This window comes from Euprymna scolopes, chromosome 22 (genome assembly GCF_053919585.1).
Source record: "Euprymna scolopes isolate OS-2025 chromosome 22, ASM5391958v1, whole genome shotgun sequence".
Lineage (NCBI taxonomy): Eukaryota > Metazoa > Mollusca > Cephalopoda > Sepiida > Sepiolidae > Euprymna > Euprymna scolopes.
In genome coordinates, this window is record NC_136503.1 from 3180905 (window position 1) to 3199494 (window position 18590).

The following is an 18590-nucleotide window of genomic DNA, read 5'->3' on the forward strand; positions in this document are numbered from 1 at the left end:
TAGACGTTCGACAGTATTTATTTCCTTTTACTTTAGTTCACCTTCTTTTTTTGGCATTGAGATAAAAAAAAAACACTCATATTCGTTCAGCAATCTCTATCACTTTATTAGGATTATTAGTAAATGATTATTAGAAATTTTGTTTTTCTGTTATAAAGGTCATATAAATTAATCTAAAATTAAAAAAAAAACGTTATCAAGCTAAAAAGAATAACAGTCATCCCTGGTGGGATTCGAACCCACGACCTCTGGATTAGAAGTCCAGCGCGCTATCCCCTGCGCTACAGGGACTGCATTCATGTCTGCGCGCAATAGTAGTTATATACTATAATTTAGCCGATAAAAGATTTAATTGTGGTAACGTTTTTCATTTTTCAATTGTAAATAGAAACTAAAGTTAAGATTCTTTGTCTTTTTTGTATTTAAAACCATTTTTTGAGGTTTTCATTAAAAAAAAGTAAGCTTTATTTCAAGTTTGATAAAATGTTTTTTTACTCTTTTTCCGAAGTTTTACGATATTTTTCAACTTTTTCCTCCGGTGATTTTTTATATTTTAAAAATTTAAGTCTAAAAATGATTAGAAACTCGCTAAATAATTTTTAGAATAAGGTTTACTTTGTAAACTAAAAAAAACAAACAAACAAACTTCCGTTCTTTTAATTTCGAGTAATTTCGATGTTAGACTGTGGCTCGGCCGCCGGCCCGTCTCGTTTGTAATGTCGATTAAAATAAAAATATATTTTAATATTTTGTAATGATATTTTTTCGGCTACAATACATTTAAATTTAAGTTCTTACTTCGATTAATGAAAAACAATAATTAATATTTTAGACAACCATTTGCCTGTTTCGTTAAAAAAAGAAAAAGAAAGAAAATCATATTTTTCAGATAGACAATAATATATGCAAATTAAGTTAAACATTATGATAATTGGCTTTATTCATTTAAAATATTAGTACTTCTGTAGATCAATCTCCGTGGCTTTCAATATTGGTTCGGTAAAATCCGTAACAAGTTACGATTATAGCCGAAAGTAGATTAAAAAACATTAACGGATTCCAGAAACAGATCGTGACTGAAAACCGCAACTCTTACACTTTGGTAAGCAGAAGGTAATATATTTTTTATGTTTTATATTTTGTAATTATTTTTTCTGGTTTGATATTTTAAAATTTTAATTACAAAAATAAATAAACTGTCCACATAATAAAAAATAAGATCTTATATATATATAAGTTAATGTTTTTTTTTTCGTTTTTATTTCAGGAACGCAGGTCTAATTTTGTATGATTTGGTTGCCTTTCGACAACGTAACGGAGATGTTTTTTTTTTTTTTTTTTATAATCTAAATACCAATAAAGCTTTTTAATTTCAAAATGTTTTTTCTCATAATATAAATTCATATAAAAGATCTCCTCTTTAAATATTAAAAGCATTCAAATATATTTATATTATCCATAACAAAAAAAAAACCATCCAGAAAACTCAGTGGCCATTGTATAAATATGTTAAATTTGCAATTTTCTTACAGTGAGCAGAGTGGCGCAGTGGAAGCGTGCTGGGCCCATAACCCAGAGGTCCGTAGATCGAAACTACGCTCTGCTAAGAATTTTTATCTTTTTTTTTTCTTTTTTTAAATCTCTATCTCCCTATTTTCTTATTTTAATACATTTATTTTAGTCACCTAAATTATTTACAGTGAAACGGTTTTTAACATTAATAATTGTGAAAATAATGTTATTTTTACTTATGGTTTAACGTGTAATTAAGAAATATTATATTGAAGAAATCGAGGAAAAGGAAAATACGTGCTTGAAACAAATTAATATTTAACATATTTATAAAATGGCCGCTGAGTTTTCTGGATGGATTTTTTTTTGTTGTTATGGATAATATAAATATATTTGAATGCTTTTAATATTTAAAGAGGAGATCTCTGATTCTCTCTCCTCTGATCTTGAGCAAGTGGTACAATGGGGAAAGAGGTGGCTTGTTACTTTTAATGCATCTAAAACCAAGCTTTTATCTTTACATCATCAACGCTCTGATCCCCATCTGGCATCAATTGAAATGAATGGCTCTCGTTTTGGGGAGGCCTCATGTTTTGACAAGCTTCTGGGATTGACCTTTACTCCTGATCTAAAATGGAACACATATATTAAATCGGTTGCCAAGGTCGCTGGAAAAATGGTGGGATCCAGTAGATATTTCACTTCTGATGCAATTCTCTATCTATATAAGAGCCAGGTACGTCCAAAGATGGAGTACTGCTGCCACATCTGGGCAGGAGCTGCTAGAAAGGACTTATCCTACCTTGATAGAGTTCAAAATAGACATTGTAGCCTTGTGGGGGATGTCCTTTTCTCTTCCCTCCAACCTCTTTCTCACAGAAGAGATGTTGCGAGTTTGTCTCTGCTGTATCGTTATTTTCATGGACCGTGTTCGACTGATCAGTCTATGGTCCCCCCTCACCAAACTTTCACAAGAAACACTCATCTAGCTGAAAACACTATCGCTATGTCTGTCGAATTGTCTTCCGTTTTCCTGCTTTCCAGCTGACTACAATATGGTTGTCTTCAAGTCTAACGTAAACAAGTTTTTGATGAACCGTTCCATATAAGTTAACAAATTTACCGAATCTCCATTACTAACGGTTACTATATTGTCCAATTTCTGATGTACACTCTTTAACCCTTATCCTCGAGTGGTCTCTTGGCCTTGATAAGTGGTGATGACTATGTAAAAAAAAAAAAATATATATATATATATATATATATATATATATATATATATATATATATATTTCACATAAATTACGTCACAAGACGAATTAAATGTTCAAGCAGATGCTTCTTCTTCTTCTTCTTCTTCTTCTTCTTCACTAGGAGTTTTCACACAGGCCATTATGAAAGAATTGCCTTTAAAAATAATTGATGGTGTTCCCTGGAGTCTGAGTGAGACCAAGTCTCCCCACATTTCCAGTACTCACCATCTTTTTCGAAACCTTTGCAAATTAGTTTGCGTTATCGATTATTATTTCTCGAGATTATGATTATTATTATTATTATTATTATTATTATTGAGTTCTCATGCGGGTTATCATCAGAGATTGCTCACTAGGTACCTCCAACGCGCGCCACAGTTTTAACCTCCCCTATATGTAACACGATGTAATTGTAATTTAATTTAATATTATCATCCTAACTTTTTTTACCATTTAATAGAAAAAGCTTCAAATATACTGCTAATATTTAAAAAAAGATTTTACAGCATAAAAAAGTAATGAAAATGCTAGACAAAAATCGTGTTTACATTATCGACGCTTTAAAACAATGTAGTGACATTTTTTAAGCCGTTCACACACCCATGTTTGAAAAATCTAGTAAAAATCAAATAATAAGATTTTCCTGAAATTTTCCATATTCAATCATTATTAAATAAACTTACATATTAAAAGTAAGTTTTGTTAAATATGTTAAAGGAAATATATTTTTTTAGGTTTCTAACCCCCCCCCCCTATATTTCATGGTCCGAAAACTAAGCAAAATAAATGTGGGTTGATAAAAGTTTCAACATTTTTTAAAGCTGAAAAGATCAAATAATCAAAAAATAGTAATTTATATATATATATATATATATATATATATATATATATATATATATATATAAAATCCTGTTATTTATTTCACTTAACTCAAAGTTGTAAAAAAAATTGGACATAAATTCCATATTATGTTAAAAAAACAAAAAAAACAACACTTTCTGGATAATTTTTTTCTCGGTAATACAATTATTCGAATTACGACAAAAAAAAAACAATTCTAAAAAATGATTATTTTTAAAAAGCTTTAAATGATATTAAATTCAAATATTACGTGATATGAAGTTTAAATGGATTTTTTTAATAACAAATTTCCAATAATAAAAAAATATATTCGTATAAAAGAATATAAGATTATTGAGATAATAAAAATTGTAAATCCAAAATCAACCTTAAAAAATTCGTTTGGATTTTATTATTTAAATTGATAGAGGGTGGTCCTTATGTTTGGCGCTTTTTTTTTCAAAAATGTACAGAAGCTTGTAAAGAACATTATTTTTAAATACATGTGTCAACAGAATACGTTAAAATTAATTTTATTTTATTAGCTCTAGTTTGTGTAGTTCTTTAATAAAAATGTATTTGTTTTACAAAAGGTAAATTTTATATTATTTTTTATCCATAACAAAAAAAAAAAACGTTACTCCATTAATAATTATAACGCAAACGCTTATCCATAAAAATTAACACAAACACACGAAATGATGACGTCACTATAAAAATGTGTACTACTGACATTGCCGTGGAGGTACCTAATGCTCACTGGCAACAACCGATGGTGTTCCCGGCAGTCTGCCTAGATCTCCAATACTCTCCACCTTATTCGATAACCTTTGCAAATGAATTTGTATTAAAGCAACAGTTGCTTGCTAATGATTTTTCAAAGGCAGTGACCTTTGGTCATCCTTCGAATTTGGGTGGCAGAAAGCCTCCCCCAAGATCCCAGTTCTTTCTGCACTCAACCAGTGGAGGTCTGGTTAATCCTTTCTCTCCTCTATCTTTTCATCCTCTGTGAATCTTCGACTATTTGTTGTGATGCTAGTCGATTCTAACTCTTACATTTTTTTTAATATTTATTTTTTATTTTTTTGGGGGGGGAGTAATTTTGCAATTCCAATTTTTTTAGTTGCATCTTTTTGTTTTGCTTCTGTTGCAGTTTCTAGTTAGCAGTTGTCGCTCATGAGGATTAGTTTCTGCAGTCAAGGATTTTCTCCAGGTTCCATATTCCTTTAAGTTCTCTAGTAACTTCCACATACTTGTTTTATTTTTCTGCCTCTTTGATTTTCACCCTGGGACGGCAAAATCCACAATTTGGCAGTTTATCTACTAAGCCAGTAACTTTTCTCTTTTCTTTTCGAGACAACAACCAACAGTCGAAGGACAATCTAACCGAAACATTGCACAAATAACAGTCAAGATGAGAACAATAGTCCGATCAATATGTTACAATATTTTTGCACTATAATGGGGTATGATCCAGCACGGTCGGGAGATTCCATTTATAAATGATGCTGCTAGGAACTGACAAATCGAATTAATTCACGTTCTGCTACCAACCAATCAGAAACCAGAATTGTTCCATAAATATTAAACCTTTCTGTAGCAATTTCGCATCAACACGGGAAGAATCTTTTGCTCTGTGGATTCCAACTTGAGAACTGTCTACTGCAAACCAGTCACCTCCCAGGACTTGTGTAGAACAACGAACAATCGGAAACTGTTCTGAAACTAAACATGGCTTACACTTCTAGACAATACAAGTGAAGAATTTTATTCTCTCCTGCTGCTGCTGCTGATGATGATGATAATCTACAATAGCATGATTAATAATAGCAAGTCTGCTATTCCCCCTCTTTTTAATGGTCTCCAGGTTATTTCATCTAAGGATAAAGCTTTACACATCTTTTTTTATGATTCTGATGCTGTTCCTCCTCTTATTTCCTTATTATTAGAAACATGATGTCCTTCTTGATGCCGACCTAATGAGGTGATGGGGACTAGTGTTTTTACATTGAAACGCCATCCTTATATGATTGCCCATCAACACTAAAAAGTGTTTCACCTGAAAATTAATCTAAACACATATTCAGATTTGAACGCCAAGCAGGTGCGACTATGCAGTTCGCTATTTTGGAAAGTCTCGTTCTTACTTCAACACTAAAATACAAAGAAAACTAAATGGAAGTTTGAAAAAGTTATTTGATGCATTTTTCTTTGCTTAACACTAATGTTATTGCGTAATTGCTTTTAATCACGTACAGCCGTCAGCCAACACAAATTTGGTGATTTTTTTATCAGGTGGTCATTATATGAGTGGATCTTTAGAAAATTCGAGGTGGGTATGCTAAAGTTTCTGTTCTGTAGGGTTTAGAAAATTCAAGCTTACAACACCAGAACTTTTTGCAAGTGGGACTTTTTCTCTCAATCACCATTTTTTCATGCGCACATGTTTTACTGATGGAGGCTTTGCCTGTCAAGCTTAAGTTTTATGTTCATTACATCTCACCACTTAACATCGATGATCTCATCTTTCTCTATAAATATGCCACACCTGTTCCGTCTGCCTGCTTCCCACCTGACTACAACTTGGATGTGTTCAAGTCCAACGTTAACAAATTCCTAATGAACCGCTACCTTAAGTAAACACTTCATCAAATCTCCACACTAACGTAATGTACTTGCAATAACCCTTATCCCTGAGTGGCTTCCGGCTCTTGATAAGTGGTGACCACTGTGTAAAAAAAAAAAAAACCTCTTGCGTTTTCTTCTGGTTGCCACGTGCTGGTAGCAGAGAGAGCACACCTTTAGTTTCTTTAAGGTTTGTGGCTTTACTAGTACAGTTTCTTAATAAATTGTTAAACTGTAGAACCACAAAACTTTTTATCATCATCTCAAAATTATTCAAATTGATGACCAAAGTTTTTTTTAATTTGTTTTAAATTTTTTTGTTGTTATTGTTAGTAGAACAAAATTTTTTTTTTTTTTTAAATTAAATAAGTGAATTCACAGCAAAAAGCAACCATTTAATGACAATTAAAATACAATTTTTAGGTTTGTATTACTGTACACATAGATTCGAAAAAGTTGTCAAAAAACAAATATAGAACAAATAAATGTTATCAAAGACAAGATAAGTTACTTTTCTACCTAACTGGATATATTTTTTGTGTTTTTATTCAATGTAACATGTTTATTCAGCTCGAAAAACATGCAGTGTTTACCGATGTATTGGAAAATTCAAAATGGCGCCAGACTGTCTCTTTAACACGGTAAGTTTGGGAAAAGATGTTATAAATAATAAACTAGACAAAATACTATTAAAAATCAACCGAATATATGTCAACTTATGTCATGGTAACATATATTGAGCGAATTTCTAACAGTATTTTATCTAGTTTATTATTTATAATACCTTTTCCCAAACGTACCCTCTCCGAGATAGACTCGGCCGCCATTTTGAATTTTCCAATACATCGGTAAACACTGCATGTTTTTCGAGCTGAATAAACATGTTACACTGAATAAAAACACAAAAAATATATCCAGTTAGGTAGAAAAGTAACTTATCTTACCTTTGATAACATTTATTTGTTCTATATTTGTTTTTTGACAACTTTTTCGAATCTATGTGTACAGTAATACAAACCCCAATTTTTTAAAAATTATGATTAAAAACATTTTGTTTTTAAGTGACAAAATAAGGTTGTTGTTATTTCAAATTTATAAATTAAAAACAAAATAAATTTATTATACTTAAACTGGTTTATTAATTATTTGAGCTAAAAAAAAAAAAATATTTTTTTTTTATTTCGTGAATTGCTACAAAAAGAAACAAGAAAGTAAAAAATCAAAAATTTGACACAAGGTCACTCAAAAATTTGACACAAGGTCACTCAAAAATTTGGGGAGGGGGGGTCTATGGTCATCCTCATTACTTTACCTTTTTTTGGTCTGTGCTAGTCCTAGCTAGTGTTATCATTTACCACAGTACCACAAACACACCGGGGGGGGGGGGGTCTTCCTACTTAAGATTCACAAATACAAATCGTTTTTAAATTTTTTTTTTAAATATAAACAATGTAAGTATAAAATGTGAATAGAAATAAATTATATAATCGTTTGTTTAATTCATTGTTTAAGGCCACTGCAAAGAAGGTAGGCTCTCTCTAACGTGCTAGAAAACTGCTTATGCCTAAAAGTACCCTGTACCTCTATAAGGCCACCATTCGCCCATTTATGGAGTATTGTTGTCACATTTGGGCTGGTGCATCTGCTACTAGTCTCCCCCTCCTGGACAGAGTTCAAAAGAGAGTTGCCAGCCTGATAAGTCCTAAGCTGTCATCTAGGTTTCAGCCTCTGCCCCTTCGACAAAATGTTGCATCCTTCTGCCTGTTCTACAAGTATTTTAATAGTGAATGTTCTGATGAACTACAAGCACTTTTACTCCCTCGACATAAATACCTCCGAAAAATCTGACAAGCAGCAAAGTCCCACCCCTACACAATAGAGATCCGTAGATGTAAGAAAGTCTTCTACTCCAATTGTTTCTTCCTCAGAACTGCTAGACTTTGAAACTCCCTTCCGGGATTCTGCTTTCACAACTGTACTGACATGCAGAAGTTCAAGTGAAATGTGAACAGACATCTTGCTACTCATCTTCCTTCATAATGCCCCTGCAACTTATGTCCCTGATAGTAGGCCCCTACTTCAAAGTGGCACTGTGCCTTGTTTGGGGTGCAAATTGTTTAAAAAAAAATTTCAATAAACTTGCAGCAGACGAAATTGCAATGAATATAAGGAATTCTAGCGGCTGGAGATTTTGAATACACTTCCTTTCTAGCTTATCCAATCAGAAGCCAAGCTTTAGTCATGTGACAGAGTTTATAAAAAGTTAAACTGGCAAGACTTTTTCTCTTTCTTTCCAGATCGTGGACTGACAACATGTATGAGTTCATGTATGTTTGTGTCTAAAGTAGTAGTAGAAACGTACATCATGAAAGATTAGACGGTGCTGTAGGATGAGAAAGAAAGTTTGTGTGTATGCTGCATTCAAGTGTGGAGATAGCCATGTGGGCTTGTTTGTATTCGCATCATAGTCAAACCCTGGGTCCTAAGACCGAGTGAGGTCTGTTGAGTCCCAAGAGAGAAGTTGGGGGTGGACAGGTTCGTTCCACATGGAGTTGTTATTAGTCCACGACCTGGGAAGAAAAAGAAAGTGTCCATTCCCGGTTTAATCTTTCATAAACGCGGTCACGTAATTGAGAGATGGCTTCTGATTGGATAAGCTAGAAAGGAAGTGTATTTCAAAATCTCCAGCCGCAAGAATTCGCATCTGCTTATGTTCATTACAATTTTGTCATATTAATATTGTCATTATATTAATATTGTCATTATATTAATATTGTCATTATATTTATATTGTCATTATATTAATATTGTCATCTGCTTATGTTCATTACAATTTTGTCTGCTACATTTCCGATAAGAAACACCAAAATCGACAAAAGAAATTATTTGGAAATAGTTAATCACTTAAGATTAAGAATTAATTTGAGTTGAGTTGGTCCCCAGGAAATTCAATGGATTAATAAACTGACCTTGTTTTTATTGCCTCAAATAATTTTAGTCACCATTAAATACTTAAATTGACAGAAAATTGTTTATAAATTAAGCCTGTTATTTAATCACGTTCCCCCACCCTCTAGTATGTTTTTTATTATTACTTTTTTCAATTGCAATTTTGAAACTCAATTTGAGGATATCAAGGGCATAATAAGGAGATTATGTATGGCATAATCACGTTGACACACCAGTTCCCATTGGATCACTGAAGTTAAGCAATGTTGAACCTAGTCAGTACCAAATGGGTGACCATTTGGGACTTCCATGTGCTCTCTGCTTATCTCAGCATTGTTTCCAGTCGTCCTGGAATTCTCCTTGCCACTGGGTTCAAATAGTGCCGATTCAGGAGAGGTGTGGTTGATGATTGCACAACCCTGGCCTCACAATTACATGTGCAGCTGCCACTACAGGGCTTATCCTTTGTCTTTCGATAAAGATAGAACTTAAATTATGTCAAAAAAAAAAGCTGCTATTACTCTCATCTAAGTGTTTCATGGAAACTCAGAGAATCTGTATCTAAGACAATGGCCTTAATAATTGGACAGCACCTTTTCTTTTAGTTCAGGTCACTGCATCGTGGTTAACCTGTAGACGGCCAAACACTTCAGTGCTGGTTGCTTCATGGCTGTTAACAGTTGGATAATTATCCATTGTTCGAGCACCATCAACATGGAAAATACCTTTTGAGGAGTTCACGCCAATGTTAAGTCATAGTCGACATAGGATTCAGAAAAAGATGTACGATAATCACTTTCATCTCATTAAAAGAAAGGTAGCGTTCTCTGTGATTTTGATTCGTGGAACAGCCTAGTGACAACACCTATGATATCAAGGTATAAAATTGCCTTGAACAAATATTCAAAAATATATATATATATATATATATATATATATATATATATATATATATATATATATATATATATATATATATATATATACTAGCAAAATTACCCATCATTGACTGGGTTCAAAAATAGCCTACAGAAAATGGACTCTGATTTATGAAAGTATGATAGGTTATGAAAAGGAAGGGTTGTAATGAGATAACTTTGAATTTGGGGGTATCAAAACCAAAACAAAATATGATGAAAGTAAAAATAAAATAGATAAACCCCATAATTTATTATACCATACCTGTTCACACTGAAACACTTATCACAATATTCTGTGGATCTATATTAAAAAACCTTGTTAAACTTTGTGACATATTTCCATTCTATGGAGGTCAGGCATGAACGAACACCTCATAATTTTATTATACCATATTTCTTCAAACTGAAACATAATTATCAAAGTATACTTATGCAAATAGATATGAAAAGTCTTTATTAAAGTGTGTGCCTATTTCCAACATACCCATTCCTGTGTCTCGATACATCTTCTTTCATTATATGTGATCAGCTTTCTATAATAGTCAACCATATAGGAGCCTATTCGTGACCAGGCACACACACACACACACACACACACACACACACACACACACACACACACACACACACACACACACACACACACACACACACATACGTTCAGCTTTATATTATATATATATATATATATATATATATATATATATATATATATATATATATACATACATATATATACATACATACATACATACATATATATACACAGGCGGCAAAAAGAAAGTCCACACTTGTAATTTTTTCAAAAACTGCAAATATAAGCTAAATTTAATGTAACTGTTTAAGCAATCTATACCTCATTTGATTCGCCTTTTATTTTTCGATTGTTGTACCTGTTCATATTTGATTTTTAATTGAAATATTCTAGTGTTCACAGCAATTTAAAAAATAACTTCAAATTGAGGAGGCAAAAAGAAAGTCCGCCCAATGGAAAATTTTTTATTTAAATGTAATTTAGGACATTAATGCAACACAAATACAACAGGAACACAACAACTATGTTAAATATGATCCCAAATAGAAGCCCTTTATGTTTCAAATGGCAATATGCCTTGTTTGGAATGAAAAAGAGTAAACAAGAAAAAATTGTAGTGAATTACGAACATCAAAGCATCAGCTTTATTTCACTAATTTACAAAACACCTCAACTAGATCATTTATACCGGAAACATTGAGGGAGGGGGCATATTTACATACAATATGGCTATTTGAGCCATCCTTGATTATAAAAGTCTGATTCAAAAACAAATAAATGCTTGTAGTGTTATTATTAGACTGGATTAGTGTTTAGGAAAAAAAAAAATATTCGTCCATTACTACAAAAGTCGAATTAATGTTGGTTGTGCAAACATTTTGTCTCTGTTAAAAACTTTGGACATGGTAATTTTTAAGTATTCATCTTGAATATTTAAGCAGGTGAGAGTTGAGTTTTGATGTGGTTATAACATCATATTTTTTTTTATAGAATAATCATCACTTATCAAGGTCTGAAGGCCACTCGAGGATAAGGGTTAATGAATATACAGTGGTTACCAGTATTACAAGAAAGGCTGTCCCCTTTTCTTGTAAAAAAGAAAACATTAGATAAGAGGAAAATGAGATTAGAATAAACCGAGACTCGAACCTTGTAAGTTCAGAATAGATTTAGAAAATGGAATGTTAGAATTTCGCGTTGTTAAATTCCATATAAAATAGTTTAGATATGGATGTTTTGTAAAAAGAATTGAATTGTTCATTCTTTTATGGAAACTGAATTAAAAAGGTCAGCTAAAAAATAATGAACAATACAATTTAAAAACATATTGAAAAATAGGTTAAGTTGAAAAATATGTTAGTGAGAATTCTTTGTTGCAGAAGTGTGTTTTGGAAATGTGTGAGTAGTCACGTGAGTTGGTCACGTTTTGGAGCATACATCTGACATCATAGCAGAAAGGGAATTTCTCAATATAAGAGTTAGGATTAGCAGATTAGTCAGACAGTCAAGCAGAGGAGGGTCCCTTTAGAAGCGAAGGGAGAACATTTAACCATGTAGAAACGAATTTGAATTCCTGACAAGTCATATCATTGCGACCGATCAAATGAAATAAAGAACATTGATTTTTGTAACTGTTGTCTTCGTGTCGTCATTCAACAATTGAAGGTAATGTGTAATCATCTTATATGAACTTTGTATAATCCCCTTCCAAGTAATGTGTCTCTGTCCCTCCATCATAAGTAATGATTGTTCTCCCCCCCCTGTGTTAAAAGAACTGCTCACCCTCTCTCCCTCGCTAATATATGTTATAAGAATCCCCAGAACAGTAATGTATATAAATGTCATCTCTATCTCATCTCCCCTCATCATTGTTATATATATGCTGTCTCTCACCAATAAGCCATTCCTATGCAACAACAGAACAACAGCTTTGTAATTTTGAATGGTTGAAATCGGGCATAATTTGATTATTTCGGGGCCGGCTCATTAAGAACTTGTTTACATTGGACTTGAAGACGACCATATTGTAGTCAGCTGGAAAGCAGGCCAGCAGAACAGAGTTCCACAGGCAGGCAGTGTTAGGAAAGTAACTTTGTTCATGGAATCTATATCTATATTTAGGCATGAATAAAGAGTGGAGAAAATTGTTTATAGTAGTTGTAGTTAGGAAAGTGTTTTTTTGTGAAAGTTTGGCAAGGAGGAACCATAGATTGAAGCTCAGACGGGCACTTGCTATGAAAATAATGATAGAGCAAAACAGGCTTGTATTGTCTCTTCTGTGAGAAAGAGGTTGCAAGGAAGAAAAAAGATTTCAAAGTCGGTTTACAACCTTGATGCAAGTAATCTCTTTCATTCTTCCCCAGTCTGCCTTTCAATGACTCAGCAAAGTTAGGATTGCAGATAAATAGCCTATTAGTAGAATGTTGCAATAAAAGACTTGAACCATGAAACTGTTTTGATGTGGGTCTTTCAATAGACCAATTGTTAAAGATTGACGACAATGATGGCCAGTACGCGAGTCTCCTAGACCTTTTTCTCACAACTTGCCCTGAACTATGTTCAGTTTCTGTTCTGTCTCCTCTTGGATATTCCGACCACTCTGTTGTATCAAGATAAAAATGAAATATAATAAGTCCGCAGACGTACCCCCATCGTACAGTATATCAATACACTATGACTGACTGGGATAGCTTCCGTACATTTATATCAGATCTACCTCTGCGTTCCATGTTTAAAAAGGATGTGTACTCTATAGTATCAGACCTGACGGAATGATTAATTGTAGGTATTGACCGTTTCATACCCTCGAAAAAGTTCCAGCAAAAACCTAACAGCCAGCCATGGTTTTCTCCAGAATGTGCTGCTGCCATGGCGCACAGAAATCACTTTTTCCACTGCTTCCAACGTAATAAATGTAAGGAAACTAAAGAAACTGCCAGCAACCATTGTAAGAAAGTAATAAAGAACGCAAGAGAGTTGTATGCTCAGTCCGTCAAGTCCAAAGTAGCTAGCAGCGGCTTGGTTCCCCCCAGTTTTGGCAAATAGCAAACAGAATCCTGAACAGAAGCGTGTGCTCTATCCCAACTATCATCAATGGACCTGAGGTAATCTCGTCAGCATCAGACAAAGCCAAACTCTTTGCCAAGAACTTTGCAGCTAATTCTACCCTTTGCAACCAAGGCCGCCAACCTCCAATATTTCCTCCTGTATCAGAAATGATTTTGCCAAGCTAATCAAAAACCTTGATTCCAGTAAAGCAACCGGCTCCGATGGTATTCCAATTATAGTACTCAAAAAACTTCAACCTGAACTAGCACCCATACTTACAAAACTGTTTAAACGTTGTCTTAAGGAGAATTGCCTCCCATCACCCTGGAAAATCTCATCAGTATGCCCTGTATTTAAGAATTCAGATGATCGCTCATCCCCCTCTCAGTACAGGCCAATAAGTCTCCTGTGTGTCATGAGTAAGTTGCTGGAATCTGTGTTAAATAGAGAAATAATCAACCATCTCAGCAAAAATAAAATTCTTAGTGACACACAATATGGTTTCTGTTCTGCTAGATCTACAGCAGATGTGCTTACAGTTATATCTCATAGGATTAGCGAATATCTAAGGCCTTTGATAGGGTATGGCATGAAGGTTTACTTCACAAGATCTCCAGCTATGGTATGGCTGGAAATGTCTTCTCAATTATTAAATCATTTCTTTCTGACAGGTTCATAAGAGTAGTAGTTGATGGGCAAAAATCAGAAGCTCACAGTATTAATACTGGAGTCCCTCAGGGGTCCATCCTGGGCCCAACTCTTTTCTTGATCTACATTAATGATCTTCCAAATCACATCCTAAGATCATTTGTAGACATTTATGCTAATGACACTACCATCTATGGTAGCACATCTAAGTCAGTAAACGACCAAGTTCTCTGATTCTCTCTCCTCTGATCTTGAGCACGTGGTACAATGGGGAAAAGAGTGGCTGGTTACTTTTAATGCATCTAAAACCAAGCTCCTATCTTTACATCATCAACGTTCTGATCCACATCTGGCATCAATTGAAATGAATGGCTCTCGTCTTCAGGAAGCCTCAAGTTTTGACAAGCTTCTGGGCTTGACCTTTACTCCTGATCTTAAATGGAACAGGTACATCAAATCTGTTGCCAAGGCCACTGGAAAATGGTGGGATCATTCTATCGATCCAGTAGATATCACTAATGATGCAATTCTCTATCTATATAAGAGCCAGGTACATCCAAGGATGGAATACTGTTGCCACATCTGGGCAGGAGCTGCTAGAAAGGACTTGTCCTGCTTTGATAGAGTTCAAAATAGACTTCGTAGTCTCGTAGGAGATGTCCTTTTCTCTTTCCTGCAACCTCTATCTCACAGGAGAGCTGTTGCAAGTTTGTCTCTGCTGTATCATTATTTTTATGAAAAGTGTTCGACTGAGTTTCAATCTATGGTCTCCCCTCACCAAACTTTCACAAGAAACACTCGTCTAGCTGAAAACACTATCAATAATTCCCCCCACTCGTTATCTGTGCCTAAATCTAAACGTAGATTCCATGAACAAAGCTTCTTTCTTAGAACTGCAAGCCTGTGGAATTGTTTTCCGTTTTCCTGCTTTCCAGCTGATTACAATATGGTTGTCTTCAAGCCTAACGTAAACAAGTTCTTGATGAGCTGTTCCACTTGTTAACAAATTTACCGAATTTCCATCACTAACGATTACTATATTGTCCACTTTCTACTGTACACTCTTTAACCCTCATCCTTGAGTGGCCTCTTGGCCTTGATAAATGGTGATGCCTATGTAAATGTTACAATGATTTTATGAGACAATTAAAGATGGTGGACAGCAACAAAGAGGTGAGCAGCAGATTAAGAAGGTTTTTTTACAAGGAAGAGAACACTCCATCCCTCCCATCCCCCTTCTGTGAAATGTGCAAAATATCAAATTAACTAAAAGCCATATTCTGTTGATAATGTTTTTTATCAATTGATCTCTTTTCATCTGTTGCCGTGAAAGTTTTAAAATCAAATGAATTTCCTTTGGTTTTTCTCCTGATGCAGCCATATGCCCATGGTTGAATTTCGCCTGAGCCAAAGATAAGGAAGATCCCAGATCCAAAGACGTAGATAGCCACAGATATAAAGAATATTATCTTCCATTGCTCACTTGTATGCTAAAACAAAAAAGAAAGAAAATATTTAAAAATGAATAAATATATATATATATATATATATATATATATATATATATATATATATATATATATATATGATAAAAACAGAGGTGGAAAGACCTAAAAACTTGACGAGGTTTTGCCTGTTTAACACGGGCTTTTTCAAGACTAACAATGTAAAATGCTTAGAATATTAATTAAGAGTATATATAGAGGTAGGCCGGTGGGGGCAGTATATTATACATATTTACAAATTAATTTCATGGATAATTATTTTACATAAGTGCAGAGAAATATTAAAAAATCCTTTTCTTTGATTATATGCCAACAGATGCCAACCAACGATGTGTAGATTTATTGTGTATTGTTTTTAGAATTGTTGCATTTTCCAAATCAAAAAAGTGGTCATGCTCCGTGGTGTGAGAAAAAATGGTGTAAAGGGTGTTGTTTATTTTTATCTCCTTTTTATGTTTGTATATTCTCTTGTCGTAAATATGTACAATATACGCCCCCCCTCCCTGCCTCTCTCTATATATACTCTTAATTAATCTTTTTGTCAGTTTACATTTTTGTCTTCAAAAAAACCTGCACTAAACGAAACGTTGTTGAGTTTTTAAGTCTTTCTGTTGTTTTGTTGAGGGTACATATCGGGGACGCATAACAAATGATAATAACATTGATATACTTTACACACATCCTATTCATATTTTTAACACATAAGAAGTGATAAGAATTCATTACTGAAGGAATGTGTAATACAGTTCTTTTACATCAGAGGGGGAGAATAATTACCGATGATGGAGGACGGGACACATTACTTGGAAAGTTTGTTTACAAGATGATTGACAAAACACATTTTCCTTTTTGGGTCAAATGACGACAAACGAAGACAACGGTTTACAAATATTAGATGATTCTTTATTCATACCAGCTGGATGATGATGATGATCAGGGATTCAAGCTTTTATAACTACATGGTCTCCCCACCCCCTTCTCACTTCCAAGACGGCATCAGCTCTCACTAAATCACTGCCTGACTCTCGTCTGCTAACTGACTAACTAATTCTTCTTTAAATCGAACCCCATCTCAATATATTGAGAATCTCCTTTCTCAATGACGTCAGAAGCACGAATTCTGCCACGTGAAGGATGGAGTGGCCTGTGAATTCACCAGATTTTAACCCAATTGAGAACCTTTGGAGTATCATGAAGCGACGCCTCTATGCATGTGGACGCCAATTTAAGAGCAAAGATGAGTTGTGGGATGCTCTCCAAAAGGTATCACGAGGAATAACTGTTGATGAAATCAGAAATTTGACTAATTCTATGGACCAATGTCTTTTACAAGTCATTCATATAAAAGGATTGTGTGATGAATGAATTATTTAAATTTTATTTTCTGACTGGAGTAGCTGAATAGCATTTTAAGCACTTTCTCAAAGTTTCATTGATTTTTATTCACTCGTCCCTTAAATATTTAAAAAAATGTAAACTCATTAATAATTTTATATGCAGTGTGTGTGTATATATATATATATATATATATATATATATATATATATATATATATATAAAAATATAACACGGAAATTACATAATTGTCGATGCAATAATTTATTTCAACCTTATGGTATTTTCAAGCATCTAAACCAGACAATTACATTTTTGATACTGAAAAAAGGAAAGAAAAGATCGGGCCTCGACCCTCAAAAAACCAGAGGGGGTGGTAGTAGCAATCCACTTAATACATTTTATAGAGAGGGTGGGAGGGATTTAAAAAAATAAAAATTAAAATATTATGACACTTATAAGCGGCAGCTCGATGTAACCATAGATACACACACACACACACACACGCAACACACATACATACACCTACACCCACATACACACACAACACGCCTCTAAATATGTACGTTCTTACACGTAAATGCCTTGACACGCGTTTACTAACCTAGGAAGAAAGGGGAGAAAATATACGGATATAGAGAGAAAGAAATAGAACAGCACGTAATGGAAAAAGAAGAAGAAAAAAAAAGAGAGGAAGAAAAAAAGAGGAGACACTGATCAACTGCTGCCTGTCATATTAGTCTAGAAACTCTGAGAAAGATAATGGAAAGAAAATGGAGATTATACTCGCGTCCTATAGTTAATTGAGTCATGGAAAGTAAGTCTATTAAAAGATAAATAAAAAAATAAAAATAAAAAATATTATATACAAAGTTTTAAAACTATCTGTATGTTATTATGTTAAAATTAGTTAGAAATAAATATTATCTTATACTACATTTAAATATTGTATTCGTAATATATTACTATGAATTTAAAAAAATTGAGTCTTATGTAGTTAATATTTTATATATTTTCATGTAATTAATTTTATTGGTGATTATAGCGGTCGTTGTAATTAATATTTCACTTCTTAATTGATTAAGAAGTAGAAAATTGCAATATTAGCCGCCCCCAATTCGATAGAACGTATCTAGTTTCGGTTAATATATACTTTTATTCACTCCGTACACAAAAGTACTTTCATGCACGCATAAAGAAATAAATAAAATAATTATTATTTTACAGTTTTGTGTTGATTTATATTAAATCTAATAATGTCTAGTTTTAGTATTTGATCTTTTTGACTTAACTCAGTTTAATAACTAATGTATTATCTGCAGAAAAAAATTATTTTCTTAAAGCTATATCATTTATTTATAAGTAATTCGGATAAAACAGGTACTTCGGGAAAAAGTACACCCAACTTAGATTTCGGACA

General features: G+C 33.4%; 1 protein-coding gene and 1 non-coding gene across 2 annotated transcripts in view; both read right to left on the reverse strand.

The window, feature by feature from the left end:
• Nucleotides 1-218: 218 nt before the first annotated feature.
• On the reverse strand, nt 219-291 carry Trnar-ucu (transfer RNA arginine (anticodon UCU)). Its single transcript has one exon. It is a non-coding gene; the product is annotated as a tRNA-Arg (tRNA).
• Nucleotides 292-15592: 15301 nt separating this feature from the next.
• The window catches only part of LOC145243804 (sialin-like), a 93585-nt gene continuing 90587 nt past the window's right edge, over nt 15593-18590 (reverse strand). Inside the window, exon 12 of the mRNA XM_080106835.1 lies at nt 15593-15820. Coding sequence (XP_079962961.1) covers nt 15593-15820 — 228 coding nt within the window. The remainder of the gene's footprint in view (nt 15821-18590) is intronic.